The sequence below is a fragment of the Vulpes lagopus genome, chromosome 14, assembly GCF_018345385.1.
Source record: "Vulpes lagopus strain Blue_001 chromosome 14, ASM1834538v1, whole genome shotgun sequence".
In the NCBI taxonomy this organism is placed as follows: Eukaryota; Metazoa; Chordata; class Mammalia; order Carnivora; family Canidae; genus Vulpes; species Vulpes lagopus.
The window spans coordinates 1,116,264-1,144,156 of NC_054837.1; the positions used below are offsets into that span (position 1 = coordinate 1,116,264).

A 27,893-nucleotide genomic window follows, 5' to 3' on the forward strand; every position below is an offset into this window, starting at 1 on the left:
GCTTCAGAACGTATACCTCATTCTCTTTTATTACTGAAAAATACCCTTTTGAATGGATGTCAATTTTGTTTTCCACTTCACCAGCTGATGGATGTTTGGATTGATTCTACTTTTTGGCCCTTGTAAATAATGCTGCTATGGACACTTGTTTACAAGTTTTTTGCCAACATGCTTTCATTTCTCTTAGATATATACCTAGAAGGGGAATTGAGGTCCACATGGTCACTCTGTTTTTAACACTTTGAGGAACTGCTAAATTGCCAAGGTAGATGCATCATTTTCTATTCCAACTAGCAATAACCAACATTCCACTTTCTGTAAGTCCTTACCTTTTATTATACTTTTTGTTATAACTCTACTTATTTTTTTGAACATTAACTGTTTTTGACATCTATTTCTCTTCTGATCAGTGTTTGTTTTTTTCTTCTCATTATGGGTTTTCTTTTCCTTTTTTTTTTTTTTTGTGCAAACTTTATAGTTTTTAATTGGAGGCAGACACTGTAAATTGTACCTTAATGGCTGCTGGACATTTTTCTGTTTCTATAAATATTATTGTGCTTTGGTCTGTCACATATTTAGTTAATTTGCTCACAGTCTGACCCACTTGGGTCTTGCTTTTGAGATGCCACATCGCATTAGAGGGGTGATCAGTCTAAGGTCACTGCTCCCCACCAGGAAGGCACACAGGTGGGTGCTCTAGCCGCCGCCCCCAGCTGGTGCAGTCATGGTTCCCCTCTCCGCATCTTCCTGGCTCCCTAAGCCCTTTAGGGGCAGCCTCCTGGGGCCCAGAGCAGGTAGGCGGAGCCTGGGAGGTGGATTGAGGGGACCCAGCTGGTCCCCCGCAGGTGGGCAGCCCCCGGCAGGTGGGGGAACCCCGGCAGGTGGGGGAACGCCAGCAGGTGGGCGGACCCCGGCAGGTGGGCGGACCCCGGCAGGTGGGGGAAGGCCAGCAGGTGGGCGGACCCCGGCAGGTGGGCGGACCGCGGCAGGTGGGGGAACCCCGGCAGGTGGGCGGACCCCGGCAGGTGGGGGAACCCCGGCAGGTGGGGGAACGCCAGCAGGTGGGCGGACCCCGGCAGGTGGGGGAAGGCCAGCAGGTGGGCGGACCCCGGCAGGTGGGGGAACCCCGGCAGGTGGGGGAACGCCAGCAGGTGGGCGGACCCCGGCAGGTGGGGGAACGCCAGCAGGTGGGCGGACCCCGGCAGGTGGGGGAACCCCGGCAGGTGGGGGAACCCCGGCAGGTGGGGGAACGCCAGCAGGTGGGCGGACCCCGGCAGGTGGGGGAACCCCGGCAGGTGGGGGAAGGCCAGCAGGTGGGCGGACCGCGGCAGGTGGGAACCCCGGCAGGTGGGGCGACCCCGGCAGGTGGGGCGGACCCCGGCAGGTTGGGGAAGGCCAGCAGGTGGGGCGGACCCCGGCAGGTGGGGGAACCCCGGCAGGTGGGGGAACGCCAGCAGGTGGGCGGACCCCGGCAGGTGGGGGAAGGCCAGCAGGTGGGCGGACCCCGGCAGGTGGGGGAAGGCCAGCAGGTGGGCGGACCCCGGCAGGTGGGCGGAGGGGCGCACCCCAGTTCCCGCTGCCGGGGCCAGAGGACTTGCCCGGACAGGTCGGCAGGCCCCGCCCGGGCATCACCGGCCCCCTGCGTCCGCCTGTTCTTCCCCAGCGATGCCGAGCGTCTGGAGAGGCACAGCACTGTGCTGCCTCTACCGCAACATAATTTTTTAAGTAAGTTCTGCCCAGAGACTCCCCAGAAACCCGCACTCGGGGACTAGTTCTCTGGATCCCGCGAAGTCGGAACAGACCTCGCTCCGCAGCCCCGGCCCCGCCCCCACACCCGCCCCTCGGCCCCGCCCCCACACCCGCCCCTCGGCCCCGCCCCCACACCCGCCCCTCGGCCCCGCCCCCGCCCCTCGGCCTCGCCCCGCCCCAGCTCCGGCACCGCCTAAGGCTGCGCGCATGCGCAGAACGCCCGCTCGCCGGCCACGCCCCGCCACGACCCCGCTGGCGCCAAACATCCGGCGGGCCGACCGTTCGTCCGCGCTGGCCAATCAGAGTGCACTCTGGCCCTTAGATCCCGCCCCACCGCGCGCGCAGCCAATCGCCGGTCCCGGCGCGCAGCGGCGGTGAATTCAAAGGGCGGTAGGGGCGGCGGGCGGAAGAGCCGAGGCTCCCGCGGCGGGGATGGCGGAGGCGGAGGCGGAGGTCGGCGCGCGCGCCCAAGCGCTCGAGTAAGCCGGGGGACGGCGGGGAGGGCCGGGGGGGAGGGGCTGCTCCCGGCCCGGGGTCCCCGCGCGCCGCCTGCCTCGGCCACGCAGGACGCGTCTGCCGGGGTCGCTCAGCCTCCGAGGCCGCTGCGCGCGCACACGGGCCCCGCTGGGCCCCCGGGTCTGGGCGCCGAGGTGTCAGGGGGAGGGGGACAAGGTGCCCGCGCCAGCCCAGCGCGGCCCCTCCCTTCCCGGCCCCGAGTCTCCCTGACTGACTCCGGAGAGGGCAGTCCCCCCCCGCACCCGGCCCCAGCTCTGCCCGCCGTGCTCAGGCCGCGGTCCTCTGTCCGCCCTGTGCCTGTGCCCTCCCACCCCGCGGCCTGCAGCTCAGGGCAGCTCCGCGCAGGGAGAGCCGTTGGGGCCTGTCCGGCGCCCCTGAGTCTGCAGCACCCGCCCCCTGCCCCATCTCTTGCCCTCAGGGCCCTGGCCGCGCTGGGGGACATCCTGGAGCCCGTGGGCCGGCAAGAGGAGGTAGAGCTGCCAGCCCAGATCCTGGCGGAGTTCGTGATGGTAAGTGCAGCATGAGAAGCTAGGGACCGCCGCCCCCAGGGCCCCGGGGGCAGCGCCCACTCCGCCTGTGCTGTCCCCTGCCCACTCCCCGAACAGGACTCCCGGAAGAAGGACAAGCTGCTCTGCAGTCAGCTTCAGGTAGTAGACTTCCTGCAGAACTTCCTGGCTCAGGAAGACATCGTCCAGGGACTAGACCCCTTGGCTTCTGAAGACACCAGCCGTGAGTAGGCAGGGGCGGGGGGGGGGGGGGGGGGGCCTGGGATGGGAAAGGAGCAGACGCCCTGTCAGGTCAGCTCCTTGGTTGATGGGAAGACCCAGGCCCCGGTGTTGCCGACGGGCAGGCCAGTCTCCCTTGTGTTCTCATCCGTGGTGGCTCCTCCCAGGGCAGAAGGCACTTGCAGTCAAGGAGCAATGGAAAGAGCTGAAGGCCACTTACCAGGAACACGTGGAAGCCATCACAGGTGCCCTGACCCAGGCCCTGGCCAAGACGGAGGAGGCGCAGAGCAAGCGGGTGCAGCTCCAGGAAGCCCTGGAACAGCTCCAGGCCAAGGTGCAGCCAGGCTGAAGGATGGAGGGAGAGGGCAGGTGTGCTGGGTGGGACCCACCAACCACCTCCCAGAATCCAGCTAGGAGAACACTCCTCCTCTGCTTGTTTCCCTCCTGTGCTTACCTGCAGAAGCAAGTGGCCATGGAGAGAGCGAGAACAGCCCAGAAGCAGTGGCAGCTGCAACAGGTAGGTCCACACCCCGAGGAGCATGTTTCGTCCCTACGCCATTGCATGGGCTCCATCATCTGCCTGAAAGACCTCTGTCCCCCTCTTCCCTCGTGAAGCATGTAGCACGGGTGGTAGCACAGAGGTGCCAGCACGGCTTCAGTGGTAGCATTGCCGCTCACTGTGCATGACGTCGTGCCGTCCCCTCACTTCCTTGGCTGCTCCTGTGTCTGTGAAGTGGAGCATCACTAGCACCTGCTCTGTAGGGTTAAGTTGATCAAGTCATTAGCGTAGCAAGTACTGGAAGGAACACTCTGCACTATGGCACGTAGTAGCAAACTAAGTGTTACCATTCTTGTGTCTGTTTCCTCTGCAATGCTTCAGCTGGGATAGTGTGTTCTGACCCTACTGTTTCTCTAGGCCCCTTGTTTTGCCTGAGAGTGGGTAGGGTCCCTCTTTCCACCTGTGGGTCTCTGCCCTAAGTTGGATGTAGCCTGGAGTGCTCTGAGACAGGCGCACCTGGTGAGCTGTGTCTGGTTCTCATTCCTTTTAGGAGAAGCGTCTGCAGCATCTGGCGGAGGCTTCAGCGGAGGTGAGACAGCGGCAGAGAGGAGCTCAGCAGGAGCTTGAGCGGCTGCGTCAGGAACTCGGAGCCTTACAGCAGCAGGCAGGGCAGAAGCGGGACAGGCTTCAGAGGTGAGGCTGGGAGTGTGGGCTGCCGACCCAGCATGCCCCAGTTTCCTCCCTCTACCACCCACCTCTTCCTGCCAGGCACCAGACCTTCCTCCAGCTGCTGCACATACTGCAGGGTGAGCCGCTGCTCCCCGGGGCAGAGACGGAGCGGCCTCGAGAGCTGGGTGTTCCTGAGGCTAAGCCCCAGGAGCAGAACACTGGGGATGCTGTAGGGAAAGACGGGAGTGTGCCATCCCAGGTGAGTAAGTGATGGGCAGGAGCAGGGATGGGGATGAAGAAGGCAGGAGACAGGCCTTACCGCCCACCGCCCCCCCCCCCCCCCACAACCCATACCACATTTCCCTTCCCAAGGCCGATGGCCTGCAGCCTGCCCGAGGGACAAGCTCACGTTGGTTTCCTGAGGGACAGCAACATGGGAAAGGAACGTAGAGCAGGTAAGATGCCGGCTCAGGCCCTCATGTCCTGGATGGCAGGTACGGTGGAGGGAGGACCTGGTGTCTCCTGTCTCTGCATCAGAGCTCTGTTTCCACCAAGGGGATTGCAGGTGGGAAGGGGCAGGGACTTAGCTTGTGGTTGAAGCGCAGCCCCATGTCCTGTGCCCAGTCTGCCCTGGGCTAACCCCTCTCTGTCCTCCCAGCCCCTCCGGTCCCACCCTTTTTGCCGGGTGGACGTGGAACTTCTGAGTACAGCCTGATTTCTGACCGTGACCCAGGTGCCCGTGGGCTCTGGGTTGTTGATGAAAAGCCGTAGGGCTCTGTGAGTTCTCTCTTTTGTGTTCACATGTTGGTGGGAAGAGCCACACACTGAAAGGCCAACAATGTGACAGGTGCTGGGACCGGCGTGAATGGAGAGGGTGCTGATGGGACGGGGCCCTGGCCTGGAGCCTTGGGGCTTGCTCGTCCAAGTCCATAGGAATCACACGGGCTGAGCTGATCGGTTCTGGGAGGGGGAGAAGGCCTTGTGCAGGTGGTTAGATGTGGGAAGGTCATTTTAATTGCTGACCCAGATATTGATGGAATCTGTGCTTTGTGCCGGGCTCCTTGCCATGAACTGGAGCTATAGCAGTGGGCTTGTCTGACTAGTCCTGCGCTCTGTGGAGCATCTTGAGCACGGATGTGTAAACAGGTCAATACCTGATTGCAGGGTGTGGCAAACGTGCTAAACACCAGCTATAACAATAGCATGATGAATTCCGAGCCGTGGTAAGAGAGCGGAGAGACCCTCCTCTCTCTGAGTTCACACACACAAATATGTGTTGTGTGTGTGCGTGCAGTGCTGGGCGTAGGGACAGCACGGGCCTGGTGTGGAGACGGGAGACCAGGGACAGCTGCCCTGGGAGCCCATTGTCCACCTGCAGACAGGACCAGTGTGTGCAAGAAAGACCTAGGCTTCTCTGAGAAAGACGCACCTGGGCCTTGTGGCAAGAGGCCATGGTCTGGTGTCTCAGGCCAGGTGCCTTCTCTTGGGAAGAGGTTGGGATCCTCGTGTGCTCGGATCATATGCTCTGCTCCTCTCCGCAGTTGGCCTCATTATGTAGGGCGTGCACAGATCCTGGTCCTAGAGAAGTGCCCTCAATCCTCAGACCCCTCACTCCATCCTGATGTGGTCCTCAAAGACCCCTGATATCCACCCCACTTGGTGCCTACATAATGGGGCCAAGGCATTTAAAAGGATGTTGGAAGGAAGAGCAGAGCATATGATCAGAGTGCACGTGGTCCTGAATGCAGCCTTCTAGAGGCCTGCCCACCTCCGTCCTGCCCCTCCCCCCACGTTCTGGTTTATGTCTGTCTGTCATCTCGTAGACGCTGAAGCTTTTACAGCAGGCAGAGGGAGCAGGAGCATGCCCTGGGGATGGAGGGTCTGCTGGGGCCTCTGGGGTGTGGGGTGGGATGGTGCTGAGTCACATTCCCGGCACGTGGCAAATGTACCCCCGCAGGGCAGCGTGCGGAGGTCAAGGATGATAACCATGAGATGCTCCGGAGGAGTCAGGGACTGGGAGAGGTGAGGCTGGCACACAGTCTGCCCGTGAGGCCAAAGGGGAGAGGGGCCTGGGTGTTTCCTGGCCGGGGTGGTCCATTGCCTGGGTCCTTGGGTCTGACTCCCACTCAGGAGTTGGGGTTTCATGTAGAACTGGATCTCAACGGCCCTGGTGCACTGTGTGCACGGTGGAGGGCTTCCCCTGGGAACCTGTGTCTTGCACACAGACACAGAGCCCTGTGAGCAGATGGTGTCCTCCTCCTCCTCCTCCATCTGACGAAGGTCGAAGGTCAAGGGACAGGGAGACCAGTGAGGGACAGGGAGGGAGGGATGCTCTGTTCACCGCATGTGTCCTTGATAAACAAAACGGGGAGTGGCCCTAGTCCCACCACAGTAAAGCTCTCTGATTTCCATAAGAATGAAGTTTTCCTTTTATTTATTTATTTATTTATTTATTTATTTATTTATTTATTTATAAGGATTATTTATTTGTTCATGATAGACATAGAGAGAGGGAGGGGCGGAGACACAGGCGGAGGGAGAAGCAGGCTCCATGCTGGGAGCCCAATACAGGACTAGATCCTGGGACTCTAGGATCGCGCCTTGGGCCAAAGGCAGGCGCTAAACCGCTGAGCCACCAGGGATCCCTGAAGTTTTCCTTTTAAACAAAATTTCTGTTGGTGGCAAATACTATTTTGCTGTGGCTGTTTTTTTCTTTTTCTTTTTTGTCTTTTTTTTTTTGAGTTTTTATTTCCTATTTCCTAGCTACTGTAATATTTTTCTATGAATATCTCATTTCTAATTTTTTAAACTTCTTGGTATAGTTGTCACGATATTTTTTATCTTAAGATCTGCAGCCTGTTGTAGGATGGCCTGATGTTATATTCCTGGTGTTTTGTGCCTTATCTGACTTTCCCTTTGATCGATCTTCAGACTTTCATTCATCTCCAAATATTTGAAGAGTCAGAGCTGGCTTCGTGATCCACTGTCGTATGTCTACTCTGACTCATTGGTTTGTACTCCTGTCTTGGGCCTCTCCTACGTTCTCTCTCGTACTTTTTTTGTAAACATCTAATTTGTATCGGTTGATAACTGTGTGTATTTGGTTCTTGATGTGTTTTCTCAAATAAACCTGGAAGGCTATACATTTCTTTTAGTTTTCTCTAAATATTTCCACATTCACTTCACAGAATTTTCTGTTTCTCATTATAATGATTTGATTTATGAGTTTCTTGGGAAGATAATGTAAATTTATTCTAATTTGGTCAGAGAACATCATCTATATAATAAAAACTTTAAAATTTGACGAGGAAAGTAGTTGCGGCCATGAATGCGGTCTGGCTCTGTGTCTTTGTGTTTCACGTGGAGATGAAAAGCGTGTCTGTTTAGGAATTGCCACCTGTGGTGGTTTTTGTGCATCTGTTAGGTTATGCTTGTTACGCTTTCCGTTAATCTTCTATATACTTAATTTTTGCTTTCTGATGATCACCTTCCGAGGGGTGTGTTGGGGTCTCCAGGTATGAGAGTGGATTTATTTCCTACGGTTCATGGCTCTATGTGCTCTGTGGCTACTTTCTTCGGGTGCGACGAGTTTACACTGTGTCTTTCTTCCAGGCTGGACGTGGCTGTTCCGTGGGGGCCACCTTCATCCCCGGCTGGGCCCCGGCTCCAGGTCTGATGGACACCAGCACCGCCTGGCAGCTCCCCATTCATCCTTTGCTCGTACGACTCCTACAACCTTTTCAGTTTCAAACTTTCTTTATCCTATGTTTGTCACTTTTAGTCTATATTTAAACATCTAGTTTCATAATTTTTGTCCCTAAGATTTCGTATTTGTGTCCATTTTTACTTTCTCTCTTGTGTTTTATAAATTCTTTTTTTTGCCTTTGATTTTATTTTTTTTATCACTTTGTTCATTCCTTTTATCGTTTTTCTTCTGAAGTGCCTCACTGATGATTATTTCCGCTTAGCTTTGGTAGTCAATAAAGTCTAGAGTTAAGTTAAGGGGTTCTCCTATTGGCATTCATTTGTTTATTCACTCATTCATTCATTCTGCTTGCAGTTTGTTGGGCTTGCTGTTCCTCTTCTTTTGAAGAAGAATAAGGGAAATCGTATTTGATTAAAAGTTTGGTTGCTATCATGAGATTTTCTGTTTTACTCCTTCCACACATCTCTACCCCATCTCAGGAATTTTCAGAAACTAATTCGTTAATTAATTCTAACTCTGTTGGAGCAGTGGTGGTGGCGGTCTGCAGAAGTGGGTAGTGAAACAAATGTGACATTTATAACAAGGAAGGGCTGGTAGGGATTCAGTAATTCTGATAATCATTATTAAATGTTGTATACCTCTTGTCTAGGAGAACAGCTAAAGCTGTGGGGTTCCATGTGCCTCAGGAAACAGTTTTGTTTTCTCTCTAAGTAATGAAATTAGTTTTGTTTGCTCTTGGATACTATCCACAGTGTTACTGGTGTGAGTCACAGCACCTGCAGTCGCGCAGTCACGTTGCCGAGCTGTACGGGGGACAGTCTGGCAGATGGTAGTGAGAATCTCCTTACAGGGTTTGCAATTTCTGGCAAATATCTTGACTTGTTTGTTCTTCTGAAATTGTGTGTGTGTGTATGTGTATGTGCATGTGTGTGCACATACCCAGTCATATTCATGCAAGATGTGTTCCTTTATATTTTGAGACTAAGTTGATAATTACACGTATATTCAGAATTTTACTGACTCGATAATTTTTTTCTATTAGTATTTGTTGATGATGGACTTAAACTTTTCTAAGTACCTATATGTCAGTTACTCTTCCATTTTTTAATAAGAATATTTTTGACATGTAACATTGAGTAAATTTAATAGGTAAAACATCTTAATCTGATAGTATATGTCTTATACTGTGATTACCATTGTGGTGTAGAGGTCCATAGTGAGCACCTCTGTCATATTATTTATCATTTCTTCTAGTGGTTGGGATAATTCTAGTCTCAGCAAGTTTGAGGAGGATCTTACAAGACCGTCTCTGTTCATTACGCTGCACATTAGATCTCTAGGCCCTATTTACTTCTCAGTGCAAGTGTGTCCCTTATGCAGTGTCAGTCCTATTTCTCACCCCCTCATCATTGGGTAATCACGAATCCTGTTCTGTTTTCAGGAGTCTGGCTTTTTTAGATTCCACATGCAAGTATCTCATCCATTACTTTCCTTTCTGTGACCTACCTCACAGTATAATTAGTCAAGGTCTATCCATGTTGTCTCAAATGGCAAGATTTCCCTCATGTGGCTGGATAACATGTATAAAATGTGTATATACGTGAATAGATACCCCATATACATGGATAATATTAAATATAACATAAATGCATCGCATCAGTTCATCCAAGGATGAACATCTAGGTTGTTTCCGTATCTCGTCTATTATGAATAATGCTGCAGTAAACATGGGAGTTCAGATATGTCTTTCAAAAATTGTTTTCATTTCCTTTGGGTGTATACATAGAAATGGAGTTGCCAGGTCACGTGGAAGATAGGTTTTTAATTTTTGAGGAACGTCTGTATTATTCTACATATTGGCTGAACCAATACACATTCCCACCAACGGTTAGAAAGGGTCCCCTTTTCTCCACATCCATACATGTTGTGTCTTCTTGATACGAGCCCATCTAACAGGTATGAGGTGATACCTCAGGGTGGTCTTTTTTTTTTTTTTTTTTTTAAAGATTTTATTTATTTGTTCATGAGAGACACACAGAGAGAGAGGCAGAGACCCAGGCAGAGGGAGAAGCAGGCTCCATGCAGGGAGCCTGACATGGGACTCGATCCCGGGACTCCAGGATCAGACTCTGGGCAGAAGACAGTGCTAAACCGCTGAGCCACGGGGGGCCGCCCCTTGATTTGCATTTCCCTGATAAGTGATGTTGAGCATTTGTTTATGTACCTGTCTGCAATGGATGTCTTTGGAGAAGTGTCTATTTAGTTACTGTACCCGTATGTTTTTTTAATCATACTGTTTGTTTTTTTGTTACTGAGTTGTCAGAATTGCTTATTTTTTGGATATTAACCCCTGTTAGATATATGTGGTTTGCAGAAATGTTCTCCCCTTCTGTAGGTTGCCTTTTCATTTTGTTACTTGTTTTTGTTTCTTTGTTTTCCTGTGCAGAAGCTTCTTAAGCTTTATGTACTCCCATTTGCTGATTTTTGGTTTTGGAATAGTTTGAGAACACTTGGCATTAATTCTTCTTTCAATGTTTGTTAGAATTTACCAGTGAAGCCATCTGCTCCTAGAGTTTTCTGTGTTAGGTGTTTGATTACTGATTGAATTACTTTACTAGTTATTGGTCTGTTCAGATTTTCTCTTTTCCTTATTCAGTCTTTGTATATATTGCGTTACTAGAAATTCATCCATTTCTTATAGGTTTTACTTGCTGGCATATGATCGTTTATCATAGTTTGTTAAGATCCTACATATTTCTGTATGAATTGATTTCTAATTTTATTTATTTGAATCTTCTGTCTTTTTAGTCTAGCAAAAGATTTGTCAGTTTTGTTTATCTTTTTGAAAATCCAGCTCGTAATTTCATTGATCCTTTCCATTGTTTTTTTTGGTCTCTATTTCATTTATTTCTCCTGTGATCATTATTATTATCTTCTTTTTGCTAACTTTGAACTTAATTTGTTCTTCTTTTTCTAGTTCCTTCATGTAAAATTAGTTTTTTTATTTGAGATCATTCTAATTTCTTAATGTTTGCATTTATCACCATAAACTTTCTTCCTAGAATTGCTTTTGCAGCATCCCATAGGATTTGATATATTTCCATTTTCTTTTGTTTCAGGATAATTTTTTATTTCCCTTTTGATTTTTCCTTTGATCCAGAGGTTGTTCAGAAGTGTGTTGTTTAGTTCCCACATATTTGAAGAATTTTCACTTTTTCTCTTATTTTATTTTTCTGAAGTAGCCTCCACACTCAACAGAGGGCTTAAACCCACATCACCCACATCACCCACATCAAGAGTCACACTCTCCACCAACTGAGCCAGCCAGGCACCCTTCAGCTTTTCTCTACTGAGTCCTCATTTATACCATTGTGGCCAGAAAAAATCCTTGATATGATCAGTCTCCTTAAACTTGCTAGGATTTGTTTTGTGTCCTGTCATACGATGTTCCCTAGAGAATGTTCCACGTGCACTTGAGAAGAATGTGTATGCTGCTGCTGTGGGATGGAATGTTGTATGTATGTCCGTTAAGCCATTTGGTCTAAGACGTGGTTCAATACCAGTGTTTCTTTGTTGATTTTCTGTCTAGATCATCTCTCCATTGCTGTCCTTGGAGCGTTGAAGTTAACTAGTATTTTTGAGGTGGTGTCTGTTTCTTCCTTCATACCTGTTCGTATTTGCTTACTGTGTTTAGGTGTCCCAATGGTGAGTGCCTATATGTTTATGATTTTTTCTTCTTGATTTATTGAGCCCTTTATCATTATATGACAGCCTTCTTTGTCCCTTGTTACTGTTTCTGGCTTGAAGTCTATTTTCTCTGATTATATATGGCTACTCTTGCTTTTTTTAGATTTCCACTTGCATGGAGGATCTTCTTTCATCTCTTCACTTTGAGCCTGTGTGTGTTGAGAGCTGAAATGACCCAACATATGTTTGGGTCTTGTTTTTTTATCCATTGAGTCACTCTGTGCCTTTGATTGGATAACTCAGTCCACTTATTTTGGAGCGATTATTGATAGGGAAGGACTTGCAATGGCCAACTTACTGTTTGCTTTCTGGTGGTTTTCCATGGTGATTATTAGCTCAGTGCCCCTTGCCCCTCCTTTTTTAATGTTTTGTGAATCTAGTCTAAATTTTTGCTTTGTGACTGCCATGAGGTTTATGTAAAACATGTCATAGATAAAACATTTTATGCTGAAAGCAGCTTATCTTCATTCCTTTATAAAGGCTCCACCCTTTTATTCCTCCCCCTTTTTTTAATGTCAGTTTACTGATTTCATAATGTGAATTTGTTGACAAAGTATAGTAGCTGTAAGGTTTAATACTCTTTTCCTTTAACCTTTATATCATAGTTCAATGGCAACAGTGCTGTTATAATGCAGGGTTAGGGTTTTCTGATTCTGTAGCAGGGTGTGGTGTCCTTTCATAGGTTTTTGCGTCACTGATTAGCATCTTTTCATTTCAGCTCGAAGAACTCCTTTTAGCATTTCTTTCAAGTCAAGTCCGGTGGGGACATTGCTTTAGCTTTTGTTTATCTGGAAAAGCCTTTATTTCTCTTTCATATCTGAATGGTAGTTTTGCCAGGTAAAGTATATTTGCCTGGCAATTTTTATTTTTCAGCACTTTGAATATGGTATTCTACTCTGTCCAGGCTTGTGGAGTTTCTGCTGAGAAATCTGCCAATAGGGTTCCTTTGCTGGATAACTTTCCTTTCCCTGACTGCCTTTAAGGTTCTTTAGCATTGATTTTCAACAGTTTCATTATAATGAGAAGATCTTTTTGCATTGAGATAATAGGGTATTGTCATTTTGTGACCTCATACCAATTTCTTCCCAGGTTTGGGAAGTTTCCAGCTATTATTTCTACCTCCGTTCCCCCCTTTGCTCCTTCCAGTACACCAGTTACTCTTGTATTTGCCTTTTTGACGTTTTTGATTGAAATTTACAGCTTTTGCAGGGTTTCTTCACTATTTAAAATCTTAGTTTTCTCTCCTATTGAACTGAATTATTTCTACATCTCTATCCTCCAGGTCACTTATTCTGTTTTCCATCTCTTCTGCCAGTTATTGATGCTTCAATCCCCATCTCATTTATTGAATTATTCAGTTCTAGAATTTGTTTGGCTCTTCTTTATAACTTTAATAATCTCTTTGATAACTGTTCATTAATCTTGTTCCCGAGTTCACTGAATTACCGTCTTGAGCTTTCTTGTAGCTTGTTGAATATCTTCATGTCAACCACTTCAAATTCTTTTATCAGTTAGATTGTGGTATTCTGTGCCTTTGGGTTTGGTTGCCAGATAATTATTTTTTGTGTGCTATCCTATTTCCTTGATTGTTCATGGTGTTTGAAGACATGGACTTCTGCTTCAGCGTTTGAAGTAGCAATCACCTTCCTTAATTAAGGTTTTATGTTTACTTTGGATCTTCTGATTTAACAGGCTGGCCATTAGAAACCTTTCTTTTTCATTGTGGAAGGTGGCGCTGTAGCTCATTGGTGGTTTTTCCTGTAACAGTTGGTTCTTGTGGATGCATTTGGCTGGTGGCAGAGTGGGGGGAGTTGTGGGCTGGGCTTGGCATCTGGGGCTTTAGGGTGCCCTGGGCCTGGCATTGCATTCTCACGTGGGGCATATCCAGAGGTCCATGGGTGGTCTGAAGCAGATGGCAGGAAACCCGTTCCTTCACTGCATGTTGGTATTCTCTGTTGACTCCTTCCCCTTCCTCTTGTCCCCTCAGTCACAAGTCCCTCCTCATAAACCCAAGTGCTACCGGGGGGCGAGGGGTCCGTCCTGCTATGGCCTCTGCAGCTGCCTCCAGTGTCACTCTGCCGACGAGGGGCATGGTGTGGGCCTTTGCCGTGCAGTGTGTGTATCTCTAGAACTTAGTTCTCAGTTGCTAGGGTGAGATATCTTTGTTAAATACTCTTCACAAACTGTGTTTTCTATCAGACATCTTTTACAATATTTAATTTTTGTTTGGAAACCTAAATTTAAAGCTGTTTAATGTTGTGTTGTTTTTTCTAGCTAGATATCTTACATATATTCTTTTTTTTTTTAATAAATTAATTTTTATTGGTGTTCAATTTACCAACATACAGAATAACACCCAGTGCTCATCCCGTCAAGTGTCCTCCTCAGTGCGTGTCACCCATTCACCCTCACCCCCCACCCTCCTCCCCTTCCACCACCCCTAGTTCGTTTCCCAGAGTTAGGAGTCTTTATGTTCTGTCTCCCTTCCTGATATTTCCCACACATTTCTTCTCCCTTCCCTTATATTCCCTTTCACTATTGTTTATATTCCCCAAATGAATGAGAACATACACTGTTTGTCCTCCAATTGACTTACTTCACTCAGCATAATACCCTCCAGTTCCATCCACGTTGAAGCAAATGGTGGGTATTTGTCGTTTCTAATTGCTGAGTAATATTCCATTGCATACATAAACCACATCTTCTTTATCCATTCATCTTTCGATGGACACCAAGGCTCCTTCCACAGTCTTACATATATTCTAAGCTATGAAGGCAGGTATTATTCTCTCTTTATAATTTAATTTTACTGTTGTTTTCTAAGGAGTCGTTTATTCTAATCATGAAGACACCTGGAAGCTATGGGAAACCTTTTTCACTTTATTGTAGTAGTGATTGCCATCCGTAGTCTGCTGCTTTTTATCTGAGTGTCCAGTTTATTTGTAAAGAAGTTGACTGGACATACTAGCTCACTTTAAAGTTTGTATTAGGAGCAGAGTTCACTCGAGAGATGTTTGCTTCTTGGATGTTTTGGTTGGACAGTGTTAAAGTTCTGAAGCAAGAGCAGTTTACTTACTTTGTTTAGTGTCAGTTGAGGCCTAATATTTCTTAGATGGTTAAGTATATGAAAATATGTATAATACAAAATGTAGAAAAATTAAAACTCTAATGTCTTCCTCCAGGTCTCACTGTCTTCACAGAAGTGTGGATGAGGAATCTCCATCCTTGTATCCTATCTCCAGAGATTTCCAAAAGGTTTTATACTTTAAATCCTCAGGCCCATGATTAGCAATCTCTGTAGCCCCTTAAGACATTTTGTATTGATGTTTAACGTTAACATCTTCCTTGACCAGCTGTCTCATTGGTTTTACTCTTCTTATGCTTTTGAATAAGAACCTGAACTATTGGGATGCCTGGGTGGCTCAGCAGTTGAGCACCTACATTTGGCTCAGGGTGTGATCCCTGGTCTGGGGATTGAGTCTTGCATCAGGCTCCCTGTGAGGAGCCTGCCTGTGTCTCTGTCTCCTCTGTGTGTGTGTGTGTGTGTCTCTCATGAATAAATAAAATCTTTAAGGAAAATAAAAAAGAACCTGAACTATTACTGCTCAGACCTCATCAACCATGGTTGCCTGCTTCTGTAGTGGTGATTGTGGCTGAACGGCCAGTACCTGGGAAAACAGAGAAGCCTGAACTTGCTAAATCTCTGTGTTTATGTAGCCTGTGCTGACTTCAGTCAGCCTGGCATGTGAGCAGCTCTGAGAAGGCAAGCACAGGCGCCTGGAACTTTGCGTTTGCCTTCCCGAAGTGTTCTTTCAAAAATCTATGTGAAGTTCACGGACTAAGAGAATGAAGGTCTGAGAGCTCAAATGAGTTTAAACTCTTCTGGTTTAATCATAACAATTCGAGTATCCTTTGACCACAGACATCATTGGCAATCTGTGACAGTGGGTTTTATGGTGTGAATTTGAATGAAAGGTTGCTGCAGAATTATGGGGGGCCGATTCTAATGATCCGTGATGCTTGCAGGTGTAAATTGTTCCATGTAAGAGTTACCGCTGCCAGCCGTTCCCTGCCCCAGTCACAGAACAAACGTCTAGTCAATCCTGGCTCTTCCATAATGGCCATAAATATGGACGACCACTCCCCTGCCCTGCCCCAGGACCCCATTTAGCCACTCCTGATTGATAGACCTTGGCACATAAGGAAAATATTTTTGCTCTGCCTGCTAAAATATGTTGAAATCAACATAACATAACGTATGTGTGTTACAGAAGTATGTGAAGTGGGGAGCTAATTTTCTGGAATAAATCCAGGGAATGTTTAGAAATAGTGGGGTGAGAAAGAAGCCTTTGTAAAATGTATGTTTTGCCGGGGAATTTTAGAGTAAGGGTAAACTAAGCAAAATTCCACATGTGGGATGAGTAGAGTAATACAGGACCATGCGGAGGAGCCCCAGAGGCGCCACATGGCCACAGGAAGGCTGTGGGGTATGTGTGTGACTGGGAGATAGATGTTAGAGGCCTTGGTTGGCCAACCAGTGCCAAGTGACGTCCTTAAAATTTGAAGGTTAGAGACAAAAGCAAGTAGATGTCAAAACTTCATATTGATTTTGTCACCTTCCAGTCATCTCAGTGAAAATAGCAGGTTTTTGTCAGTTCACAAATTTTAAAGAGATGAACATCTAATGCTCTTAGGCATTAACTGGTTAAATGGGATTGTACCATTTGTAGACTCAATCCCAGTGATACTCGGGCCATTATGCCCGGTTTCTTCCCTCGCACCATGGTTGATGGGCACACAGTCCCTGGCTGCAGTGATCCGATATGTTACCTGGGAAGACGTAGAGCGAACCCTTTGGTTGTTAAAATTTCACATGCAGTAGAGTCACCTGGAGCTGTTTCTAAATGTTGATTTCAGTTGCCTGGAAAGATCCTACTTCCCAGGTCATGGTTTAGATTTTGCAAATGTAAACAAACACCTCCAGGGATTATGATGCGCTGGATTTAGGGACTGTTTTGTGGGAAACCCTCCCTGGTTTCTGCTAAGACTTTAGCGTCCATTGTATTATCAGCTTGCCAGGTCATCCCTGAGACACAGTGGACGTGCCTGTGACAGGACTGGTGACCCGGGCGAGGCGGACATGACGTGAGGATGGGAGCTCTGGGCTGTGGCAGGACCCTGAAGGGGAGAAGACATGCGGCCTGCGGCTGAGGGCAGAGTGGGAGGGCGCGGAAGCGGATGTGTGCTGTGGGGGTGAGGGTTCGAGACCATGGGGGTGGCCCGGCGTGCACACATGCACATGCATCTGGGAACAGATGGAAGTGTGTGGGCTCCGTACACCTCCTCACTCTCTTTCCCCAGAAAATAAATTCAGGAAATGAAAATGTTTCTCCGTGAGGAAATAAACTGCCTACCTTTATAAATATAAATATAAATTTATAGATCGTGCCCCAAGCCCACAGCTAAGCTAAATTCCTAGTGGCCTGTTTCATCCGGTGAGGCCCTATGTCTGGACTTGAGCTACGTTGGGGACACGGGACGGACGAGACCTCCAAGCCTGGCTTGTGAAGATGTGACATGAGCACCTGCTCTCTTCCTCTACTGGCTACACGGGGCGGATGCTGAGGATGGTGGGGAAGGTGCAGACGTGTGTGCGGAAGCCTGGGGCCCCCCTATGAGGACCAGTGTTCTGTGTTCCTGGAGCCACTGAGGCAGACAGCTGACACCTCTGCTTTCCCCAGGAAGGCTCCTTTACCTGCCGGTGGCAATAATGAAACATCTGCCAGACTGGGAAAGCCACTCCTCCGAGGGTCCTTGTGCCCAGGAACAGGTTTGTAGGCAAACCTGTTGGAGTGTTGGTTGAAGACGGGCGGTAGTTTCCCGAGGTGGTCCGTCTCACACTAAAGGGCACGCACAGCTGGCCTCGCTCTTCCCGCAGCCCCTCTCCCGGTGGTGTTGAGACCTCACGACCTGCCTCACTGGAAGCCTCGATCGCTGAACTGTTCACGGCAGAAACCGTAGGAAGTCCTACAATCACCCTGAGTTTTAGGAACTCTGAGCAGCTCCAATCATCTTGCCTCACCCTTGGGAAGGAGGAGGAAGTTTACAGATCCTCCTGGGGGGGGTGGGACGTGAGCAGCTAGTCATCCCAGAGCTACTGCTCCGGCTGCTCCGGACACCAGGCACCAGGCAGGGGCATCAGCCTGTAAGCGGGGAGGCTGCCGGACGGCACTTGACCCCAAAACACTTCATGCTTCTGGCCTCAGAGTGTCCTTGTTAGCTCGGTGGCCGTGTGCTCTGTGCTGAGATGGTCCCATGAACCCCTGCGTGGCCTGGCATCCTCCCATCACCCAAGCTGCCTTCTCCCTGATGCTAGCACAGAGTCTAGGACAGACGGGGACGGCCGTCACCGTGGTGCTCCGGGGTGGTCTCCGCAGTACCTGCAGCATCGTAAATCATGGTTGCTGTTCTGGATTCAGGTGCTCTTGAAGACTTCATGCTTCAGTGGGATGTTTTTTAAAAAGCTTAGATGAGGGACCCCTGGGTGGCTCAGGGCTTGATCCCTCGTTTGGGGATCGAGTCCCACATCGGGGACTCCCTGCATGGAGCCTGCTTCTCTCTCTGCCTGTGTCTCTGCCTCTCTGTGGGTCTCTCATAAACAAATAAATAAAAATCTTAAAAAAGAAAAAAAAAAAGCTGCAATGATTTCCTCTTTCTTGCTTTCTAATTTTCAGAAGCTACGTGTCACATGTCACATTTTAAGTTTTACTTTGTAGTTACATTCCCGGGTCCCCTCTCACCCCGTCCCCAGGCAGACATGCACACACAGGCTTAGAGCCCTGCAGGGTGATGAGAGTTTGGGGGTGGCCCTTTTCCTCGTTTATTTTCCTGAATTCATTGGTCTGTGAACAACATCTTCTATTATTGTCTTTTAAAAAATAATAATAATCTGCAGTAACTCTCATCTTTTTGTTAAAAGTGTAATTAATAAAAAAATAAAAGTAATAAAAGTGGAAATGTATATTTTCTACATTATAGTTGTTTAATCTCTGAGTATCTCAAGGTAACCAAGTTGCCATAGCAACCTGTTAGCTGTGCAAATGTAAGAAAACTTAAAACAAGAAATGTTTTGATCGCATCTGTTCCTAATTGGTACTCTCTCCCCTCGTATTTCCGTCGGCCGTTTTTATAAGACTTTAATGCAGTAGATATTTATCAGCAGCTAGAAGTTGATTTGTAGGTAGTAAAACTTGCAACTTTATAGTATTTAATAGTAAGATATGAAATACATTCGTAGTACTTCCACAAACCTTTGGAAGAGTGTGTACTCTTCAGAGCTATCTCTGGTGTTTCCCAGCAGAGACCCAGGATCCACTCCTCTGTGCTTCTGCACTCACCATATTTTATGGAATGTAGTGCTAACACTTTATCTGATTTATTTGTATATTATTACTACAAAATATGGTGCCTCTTTCATGGAAGGTATCCAAGAGTTGTTTCCTTTGCTTGTTCTTTTTATGACTTTTGAACCTTGTGTCTCAGGGACGTGGACTCAGTTCAAGCCAGGCACTATGTGAGGATATACAGATGGACTGGGGCAGATGGAGCCTTCGAGGAAATCTCCCAGTGAATGAGGGAAGCTTGTTCACACTACAGTGTTAACATTTTGTGATATATAGGTGTAGTTGTTTTCATGGTGGAAAAACATACATAGCAGAATTTACCATTGTAACTAAAAGTCCAGCGGCATTAAGTACATTGACGCTGCTGTACATCTGTCAGCGCCACCCACCTCCGGAACTTCTCCATGCTCCCAGGCTGTGCCTCCTTGCCCATTAACCACTGCCCCACCGTTCCTCCTTCCCTCCAGCCCCTAAAGACCACCACTCTTAATTCTGTCTCTATGAATTTGACTACGTACCTCATGTAGATGGAATCATACCATACTTGTTCCTGCGTGACTGGCTGACGTTGAGCACAGTTTTTTGAATGTCAAACTTTTTTTTTCTTAGGGCTGAAGACCATTCTGTATGAATATTCCACATTTTGCCCCTGGATGAAAACATCCACCAGTGGGTGCTTTGGTTGCTTTACCTTTTGATTCTTGTGAGCAGCATTTCTGTGAACATGTGGATAAAGATATCCTTAGGAGTCCCTGCCTCCACTTATTTTGAAACTCCAAAACTGGAATTGCTGGAGAATATGGTAATCCTATGTTTCATTTTCAGAGAAACCCCCAGTGGCTGCATCATTTTACATTCCCATCAGCCGTGCCCAGAGATTCCAGCTGTTCCACATCCTCACCAAAACTTACTTTTCTAGTTTTTTTGTTCTTGATAATAGCCACCCTAATGGATATGAAGTGGTATCTCATTGTGGTTTTGAGTGCATTTCCCTATCAATTATAAATTGCCTGTCTTGAGCATCTTTTCATACACTAGTTGGTCATTTCTTTAGAGAAATGTCTGTTCAGTCTTTTGACTATTTCTTAATCAGGTGTTTTGGTTTTTTTGGCTGAATTCTGTTAATCCCCATTATTAGATTTATGATATGCAACCATTTTCTCCCAATCTGTGGATTACCTTTTTATTCTTGACTATGTCCTTGTTGCACAAATATTTTTAATTGTGGTGAAATCCAACTTACCTATTTTTCTTTTCTTTTGTTGCCTTGCTTTGGGTGTCCTATCCAAGAAATCATTGCCAAAGCAAATGTAGTTAAGCTTTTCTCCTATGTATTTTTCTAAAGGTTTCATTGTTTTAGTTCTTAGTATAAAGCCTTTGATCCATTTTGAGTCATCTTGTATGATACAGGCCAAGAGTCTGACTTCATTCTTTTTTACATGTGAGTATACAGTTTTCTAACACCATTTGTTGAAATGAGGCCTTTCCCCCTTGACTGGTTCTGTGTCATTATCAGATATTTTAGTACCATATGTGTAAGGGCTTATTTTTATTAACGTTGCTAAATCTGTTTATTAATTCCAGTAGATTTTTTGTGTGTGAAATCTTTGGGGTTTTCTGCATATAAGAGTATGTCATTTGTGAACAAAAATAATTTTACTTCTTCCTCTTTTATCTAGATAACTTTTATTTCTTTTTCTTGTCTAATTGCTCTGGCAGGATTTACGTTACTATGTTGAATAAAAGTGGAACATGCCTTGGGAACCCTTGCCTTTTTCCTGATCTTAGAGGAAAAGCTTTCAGGTTCTTACATTTGAGTATAATGGTTGCCATGTGTTTTTTATATATGGCCTTTATTATTTTAGAAGGTTTTCTTCTATTCTTGGTCTGTTCAGTGCTTTTATCGTGAAGAATTGTTTTATTCTGTCAGAAGCTTTTTTTGCACCAATTGAGATAATCATGGGATTTTTTATTTCATTCTGTTACTGTGATGTATGTCATTGTTTGATTTTCATATGTTAAACCATTTTTGCATTCCAGGAATAAATCCTACTTGGTTTTGTGAATAGTTCTTGTAACACATTCTTGTATTTTGTTTTGATGGTATTTTGTGGAAAATTCTTATATTGATGTTTATAAGAAATAACTTATCTGTAGTTTTGTTGTTTTTCTTTGTGTGGCTTTGATGTCAGGGTAATGCTAGCTGCATAGCATGAATTAGTTCAGGTTGCCATAAAAAAAATCCCATAAACTGGTGGCTTGTAAACAACAGAAACGTATTTCTCACAGTTCTTAAGACTGGAGACTCCAAGACCAAAGTGTCAGAAGATCCTGTGTCTGGTAAGGGCCCTCTTTCTGATTCAAACCAGCACCTTCCCATCATGTGCTCACATGGTAGAAGGATGGGGGAGCTCTGTGGTGGTCTTTATAAAGGCACTGATCCCATTCACGAGGTCTCCACCATCATGACCCAGTCAGCTTTCAAAGACCCCAGCTCTTGTTACCATCACCTTGAAGGTGAGGGTTTCTGCGTGTGAATTGTGGGAGGGACACAATCTGGCAGAAGTGTTTCCTCCTCCTCAATTTTCTGGAAGGAAGGGATTGGCTTAATGTGCTAAGTGCTCTCTCTCACTTTTGCACTGTTACATATGTGTGTTTCCACCAGTAAAGTCAGTGGTTAGTAGCTATCACTTACCTTGCTGTGGTGAAAGTGTGTAGTTTACACTAAGGGCACATGTCATAGTGCAGAGAGTGGTGACCCTGCTTTTGAGAAACCGGGATTCATGTTCCAAACCTGGTGATGAACACCACTAGTATTTTCGTGACTCAGTTGTCTTATCTGTAAAATGAGAATGACTGTTAAATGATTTTTGAAGGCTCTTTTATATCTAATTCTCTGTTTCTATAATATAGGAATGTAGGTAGTAATTTAAATTTTAAAGCTATATGAGTGAGCTTAAGAATATTTGTGTGTGCACCTACTCAGAGCACACCTACTGAAAGCATTTTGGATTAGGCCAACAAGTAGCCCTTATGAAAATAGTGAAGATTGGGATCTAAGACTCTTAAATCAACATGCGCCTACCCCAGCCTTCCAGAGAGTGTTATAGGTTGTATGGGATTTTACCCTCAAGGTAAAATAGAATACATTTCTGGACATTTTTCTGGAGGAAATGCTCTTTGTTGGCAGAGTGGATTGTTGGGGAATAACACTGTATGATACACCCTAAATACCCTCTGATTTTGTCCTAGGAGAATATGGTTCAAGTTCTTTAATAAAAGAGGTTAGGGGCACCTGGGTGGCTCAGTCAGTTAAGGGTCTGCCTTCAACTCAGGTCATGATCTCAAGGTCCTGGGATCCAGTCCCATGTTGGGCTCCCTGCTCAGTGGGGAGTCTGCTTCTCCCTCTCCCCGCTGCTCCCCGCTCCCACTTGTATGTGTGCATGAGTGTACACTGTCTCTCTCAAATAAAATCTTAAAAAAAAAAAAAAAAAGAAATTAGGTTCATAAAGATGGAAGAAACTATATGGAATTCATATGCAAGATCCATCCAGAAAACTCCCAGAAACTGGCCATTCAAATATGAAAGAAAATAAGATTGCTTAATATTGCTTATTGCCTAAAAAATTATTATTGTTTACTGTAGGACTTGAGGCCTGTTTGTGTTACACTGCCATGAAGAAAATTTGTGTACACAAAAGGAGATTCTTCTTTATTTTCAGAAATAATAGCATGGAAAATACAACAAAATATACTTGAGGAGGCTTCTAAAAGCAAACGAAATTCTATAAACATGGAGTTTACTTTAGATGTTAAAATGTAATGTTCATGAATAATAGCCACAAACGTCTTTTGGGCAATACACTTTTCGTTTTGCTTATAAAATTATACATAACTGAAGGTGGTTACACTTTATACATGTCTAATGTGCGTTGCTATTTATAGATGCTTCTGTCATTAATAAAATTTGCAATGCCATTGTCTTCCATTATTTTCAGATATTTCTTTAGTTCAGATTTTCTACATATGATACTGTTAATTTATGCCATTTTGTTCTGCTCATGAATGTCAATAATGATAGAGAAAAGAGAACTGAAGAATAATGAAATGATGAAGAGTCCATCAAAATGTGAATAAAACAGTTCAAAAATAGGTGAAAAATTCCTGAATTTTACAGAGGTATTTCAAAAAGTGAAGTTCACCGATGTAAATTAAAAACTAGCAAATTTGGTCAAGATAACTTGGTCCTAACACCTGCATAAGTGGGATTCAGGCAAAATAGAAATAACCCAAGTATGGAAAAAATGTGGCCGTATCCTTCTGGGTCTGTCCTTCAACCAGGTCAGTCGCATACAAGCCTGTGTAGGAAGGGCTTCAAGGAGAGGATTCAGAAGAGGAAGCTCCAGGAGTCCGTCTCCCCACCCAGGAAACCAGTCACCTGGTAGGACCTGTCTAACCTAACTGTTTTTGGACTTTGGAGACATTACAACTTTCAGGGGATGACTCAGATGGTAAGTTGTGACCAATTCCAAAGTCACTCTGTATCTGAACTCAGCAACTTTACCTGTTGCCCAGGCCCCAGCGCACAGCCACTCACATGTTCCTGGAGCACATTGCATGTGGCTTGCAGGAAGCCGGGGCGAGCAGTGAGGACCCGTCCTCCAGTACCCATAATGTGCTCTGATCACTGACTGCTGCCTGACTATGTCCCCAGTGTCTGAGATAAGACCCGCTGGCCCTGTTGGAGGCTTATTCACAAGGGACTGAGTTTGGGGCCCTGGGCAGCACTGTTGAAGCTGATACTATGATGGGTTGGCCTCATGTTGCTGCTTGACGTTCCGTTGAGAATAGCCTTGATCATATTATGTACAAGACAAATATTGTTAGCCCCAGTGCCTGTTGGTCAGATTTACCAGAACGGCAGGTGGAGTGGTATACTCATGTGATTATTCCAGTTCAGCCAAGAAAGCGTAGGGTCAGATATTGGGGACAGCAAACTGCCACAGGCCCTGAGCCCTCGTGAATGTTGTTGCTGGGTGTGGCAGTAATACAAAGCCCTGACTGCTCTGCTTGGTCTGTGTCCCAGTGTTTTATGTGCAGCAGGCAGCCCTGAGGAATGCAGCCGTCACTCTCTCTAGGAGAAAGAGCAGGCTTGCCTACTGCCTTCGGTAAGAGGGGAGGGTGTTCCATGGTCGGTGTTCCTCAGGTGCGTCACAAACCCACTCAGGTGTGGTGTAGAGGTGGCACCTCCATGTTGGCTCCATGTTGGCCCCATGGGGCATGAGGGCGAGGGGACCACCAGGAGCATGATGCTTCTGCTACTCAGTGTGCTGTGGGTACTACAGTTCTTCACTGCTGGGAAAAAAATCCAAGAGGAGCCTGAAAAGAAAAATAAAAACATAATAAAGGGACGTATAAAATAAGATGGAAATTAGAGACTTGCTAATGGAAAATGTATATAGATTAAATTTACTTGATAAAACAGATCCTGAGAAGAAATTTTAAAATGATCTAAGACATATACAAGAGACACTCAGGTTACATAAAAAGACAAATTTTGAAAGTCACGGACAGTCAAACATAAACAGAGAGGCATCTGCTAATAAGTAATAAACACCAGTTATCTTGCTATATTATTTGCTATTTGTAAGCTATCATAAAGCTCAAAACGATTGATCTTATTAGAATGCTGTCTGATGGTATCTGTATTGATCTTATTTAAGGATTACAACAAACGTGAAAACCAGTATTTTTAAAAAGCGGAGAATGAGGTTATGAACATTCAAGTAGTTTTTCAAGAGCTTGTATGACGCACATGGCCTACCTGGGAGCCAGTCTAGGTGTTTGATTCCTTCCATCCTCCCTCCCTTCCTAACTCCAAAGCTATGAAACTTCCTGTCATTAAGTCTCTTACTCATGCACTTAGTTATGAGTAATTTATAAATATGAGACCATTTGGCAGCTGCCTAAGATGTCATGGAAAATCAAAAAGGCTGTGTTACGTTGTTAGCTCTGGAGACATAACCAGATCATCCCAACTATTCTCTTGTGCATTCTGCATCTCACATTTGCTTAATGCTGTTACCTAATAAGTGCAAACATGTGTTGTGTGGATGTGCGTGTGTGGAGAGGTGCAGGCAGGTGTCTGGGGAGGAGGCTAAAAGGCATAAAGAGTGTCCTATTACCCTTTACTCGTGGACTAGGGACTTGTGTTTTGGGTCTCCTAGGGCTTGATGTGGAAGTTTTCCCTCTCAGGCTCTTAGCACCAGTGATTCCAGCGGGGAGCCTGGTTTCAACGCTGTAATCCCCTCTGCATATCTTAGGTGGGAAACCAGGCAGAGAGTTGCTGTTGCACTTATTACAAGATACTGCATACATTGTATTCATGGTGAATAAATGAAAGTATTCGGGTTGCTTAGAGAAATGACACAAACTTACAGTGGCATCTTTCCTCCCTGCATTGCTGAGTTTTGGGCTGTGTTAAAGTTCCTCCACGGTCCTGCTTCTCTACTTTCAAAGGCTCAAATTCGGTTGCCTTTGTAAACTTTTTTTATCAGTGTACATCCCATTCTACTCAGGCTACCATACCTACTGCAAAAACCATTGCCCGTAGCACAACTTTTATTACTGTCTCTAACAATAGACTAATATGAAAAAAAAAATGTAAAGGACAGTTAAGCCAGCCCTCTATTAGCATTGTCTGAAGACCAGCAGGATCCCCAGGACACTCCTTTGAAAGTATATTCTGGTTGCCACCCAGGTTTACTGAAATCTTTTGAGTGAAGTCCGTTAATCTGTGTTTTAGTAAATAACCCAGGTAATGCTCGTGCAAAATAAAATGTGCAAGCCAGTAGCTCAATTCTTTTTTTCCAATAGCAAAATAACAGGTAAGACTTTTCTGAATTCTTTTAAAAGAGTAAAGAAACAATTCCCAAGTAGGTTAGTATTGAGTTACTGGTACAGATTTTGTTAATAGAGCAAATCGACAGGAATTGCTGTGTCACTCGGGCGTGACATTCTGTGAGTGTCCTTGTCATCATGGTACTGATTCTAACATGCTCACTTTTACAGTTTAATATCTTTACAATCAGTATGAGTCTTAGCAACCAGTGCAATTAGAAACATTACATCTTGATTAACAGCTGTCCTCATTTTTGTCTTAGAGTAACTATCCCATTTTCCCCATGTACATGCCATGACCTTCATGCCTTCGCTTGTGCGTTCCTGTCTCTGTTGTCCATGGAACACACTAAACTGATTTGTCCAGGTCTAAGCTCTCTCATTAGCTGACAGTCCCACCTTAGGCGAGTCCCTGACGTTATGTGAGCGTCAGTCTCTTCATAAACTAGTCACAACTGCACTCTTCTTCATCTGTATGCTAGGGAAACCGGTTGTCTCTCCAACTCAAAGTTCTGTGGATGCGATGCAATATTATTTGAAATAAGACCAATTCATGGTGATGGTTGTAGACATTTAACCCTGAGTGGGATAAGAATCACATGAAGAAATTAATTTGCAGAATAAGGAACTTTTTCGCCCTAGACAGAAAGAAAGATAATGACCCTGGCAAAAATAATGAGGATCTATCTATTCCCTTCACCAACAGTGGAGATACTTTTGGGATCACGTGTCTGGTAGAGAGTGCCACAGGGGAAGTAATACCTGTGCAGCTGTGGGTTCTCAAAAGATCGTCGTCTTGACAACTTAAGATTTAGGGGACTGAGTATAAAGGGTGGTTCAGCTGGAGGGCATAGCAGAGAGTTCCCCAGCCTTCCGGATTTCATGGTGGCCCAAGAGTCTCAGCGAAGCTGGGAGGTTGAGTAGAGGGAATGAATGTACTCACAACTCCCATGCACCTGCTTGGAAACAGGGCTAAAGCCACAGTGCTGTTCTCTGAATTGTGTTTCCTGATGTGCTTTGCAGTAAAACCTGTTTGTCTCCATTTTCAATATTCCCCAAAGTACTAGATGTAAAAGTAAGTCCCCTCAGAGAATTTCATAGCATTACTTGTTTTTGGTTCATGTCCGCCTGAGGAGATCAGTGATCAAGATCTGAGCACAAGTAGTTTGGGAGGCAGTTGGAGGAAGTCTTGGCCTTGAGTGTGGACCGTGTGGAGATGGGAAGGAGGGAAGCCAATACCCAGGGTTTAAGGAGCCCGTTGCTGTTGTGGGTAATGGGGTATTACCACTGTGGCCTCCAGGTGATGGTGGAAACATGTAGAGTTGTCCTAAGTGCAGAGACCCAGGGTAGAAGGGCAGCTTTCAGTTGTCCTATGTTAAGATTGTTCAGAGGATGGGCTTCCTGGTGCTCAGCCTCTGCCCTGTGCACAGAGGACATGCTTCCCACCGGGGCAGTGGACAAACTTGCATGACAACAGGAGTGAGTGGGGTTCCGGCAGCTGCTTCTACAGCCCCCACTTGCGCTACTCAGACCCATTGTCATCTCACGTTCTGTTCCTCACGTCTCATCTTTGCTTTAGTGAGATCATGGCCCATCAAGATTTTACCTACACACTTAGAAAAACTGTGTGTTTTGGAATAATAGTTGTAAATTCACATGCACTTTTAAAAAATAACACAAAGATCCGGTATTTCACTCATTTTCTCCAACTGCAATTAGCTTAGAGCGTATCGTTAATAATCATTTTTCCCTTTTATCCCATAGATTCCAGATTAACCTCAGCCAGCATCCGCACATCTGACCATCCAGGTTGCTTGCTTGCAAAATACTGAAGATACGTGACCTTAAAGTAGAAGAACACCCCTTCAGACCATGATTTCTCCAGTTGCCCGCTGAAGGTCATCCCCATGGATGGAAGTCCCACAAGGTGCCCCAGTCGATCCCCTGAGCTCAAGATACATACATTCTGTCCCTGCTTG

At 46.1% G+C, this 27,893-nt stretch overlaps 1 protein-coding gene across 10 annotated transcripts; it reads left to right on the forward strand.

The window, feature by feature from the left end:
* The first annotated feature begins 2,101 nt into the window (after positions 1 to 2,101).
* ZWINT (ZW10 interacting kinetochore protein) lies at positions 2,102 to 27,893 on the forward strand. Of its 10 annotated transcripts, none has more exons than XR_005983693.1 (10): positions 2,102 to 2,228; positions 2,684 to 2,774; positions 2,871 to 2,994; positions 3,158 to 3,324; positions 3,451 to 3,507; positions 4,040 to 4,182; positions 4,258 to 4,417; positions 4,531 to 4,613; positions 14,794 to 14,838; positions 14,974 to 15,128. XR_005983693.1 is itself a non-coding variant. In XM_041728405.1 (10 exons), the coding sequence occupies exons 1-9, from the start codon at positions 2,182 to 2,184 to the stop codon at positions 14,821 to 14,823; spliced, it is 927 nt and encodes a 308-aa protein (XP_041584339.1). In that variant the 5' UTR covers positions 2,102 to 2,181; the 3' UTR covers positions 14,824 to 14,838; positions 14,974 to 15,128. The 10 variants fall into 10 exon arrangements, 8 of the variants coding, with proteins under 8 accessions (XP_041584339.1, XP_041584342.1, XP_041584341.1 ...); XR_005983694.1 differs by lacking the exons at positions 14,794 to 14,838; positions 14,974 to 15,128 and adding exons at positions 6,116 to 6,180; positions 7,771 to 7,854; XM_041728405.1 differs by lacking the exon at positions 4,531 to 4,613 and adding an exon at positions 7,771 to 7,878.

Bases quoted from the DNA above. Each gene is read 5' to 3' on its own strand.
- ZWINT (XM_041728403.1), top strand. From the start codon at position 2,182: ATGGCGGAGGCGGAGGCGGAGGTCGGCGCGCGCGCCCAAGCGCTCGA. The intron at 3,325-3,450 runs GTGCAGCCAGGC...GCTTACCTGCAG, and splicing joins TGGAACAGCTCCAGGCCAAG to AAGCAAGTGGCCATGGAGAG. The intron at 4,183-4,257 runs GTGAGGCTGGGA...TCTTCCTGCCAG, and splicing joins AAGCGGGACAGGCTTCAGAG to GCACCAGACCTTCCTCCAGC.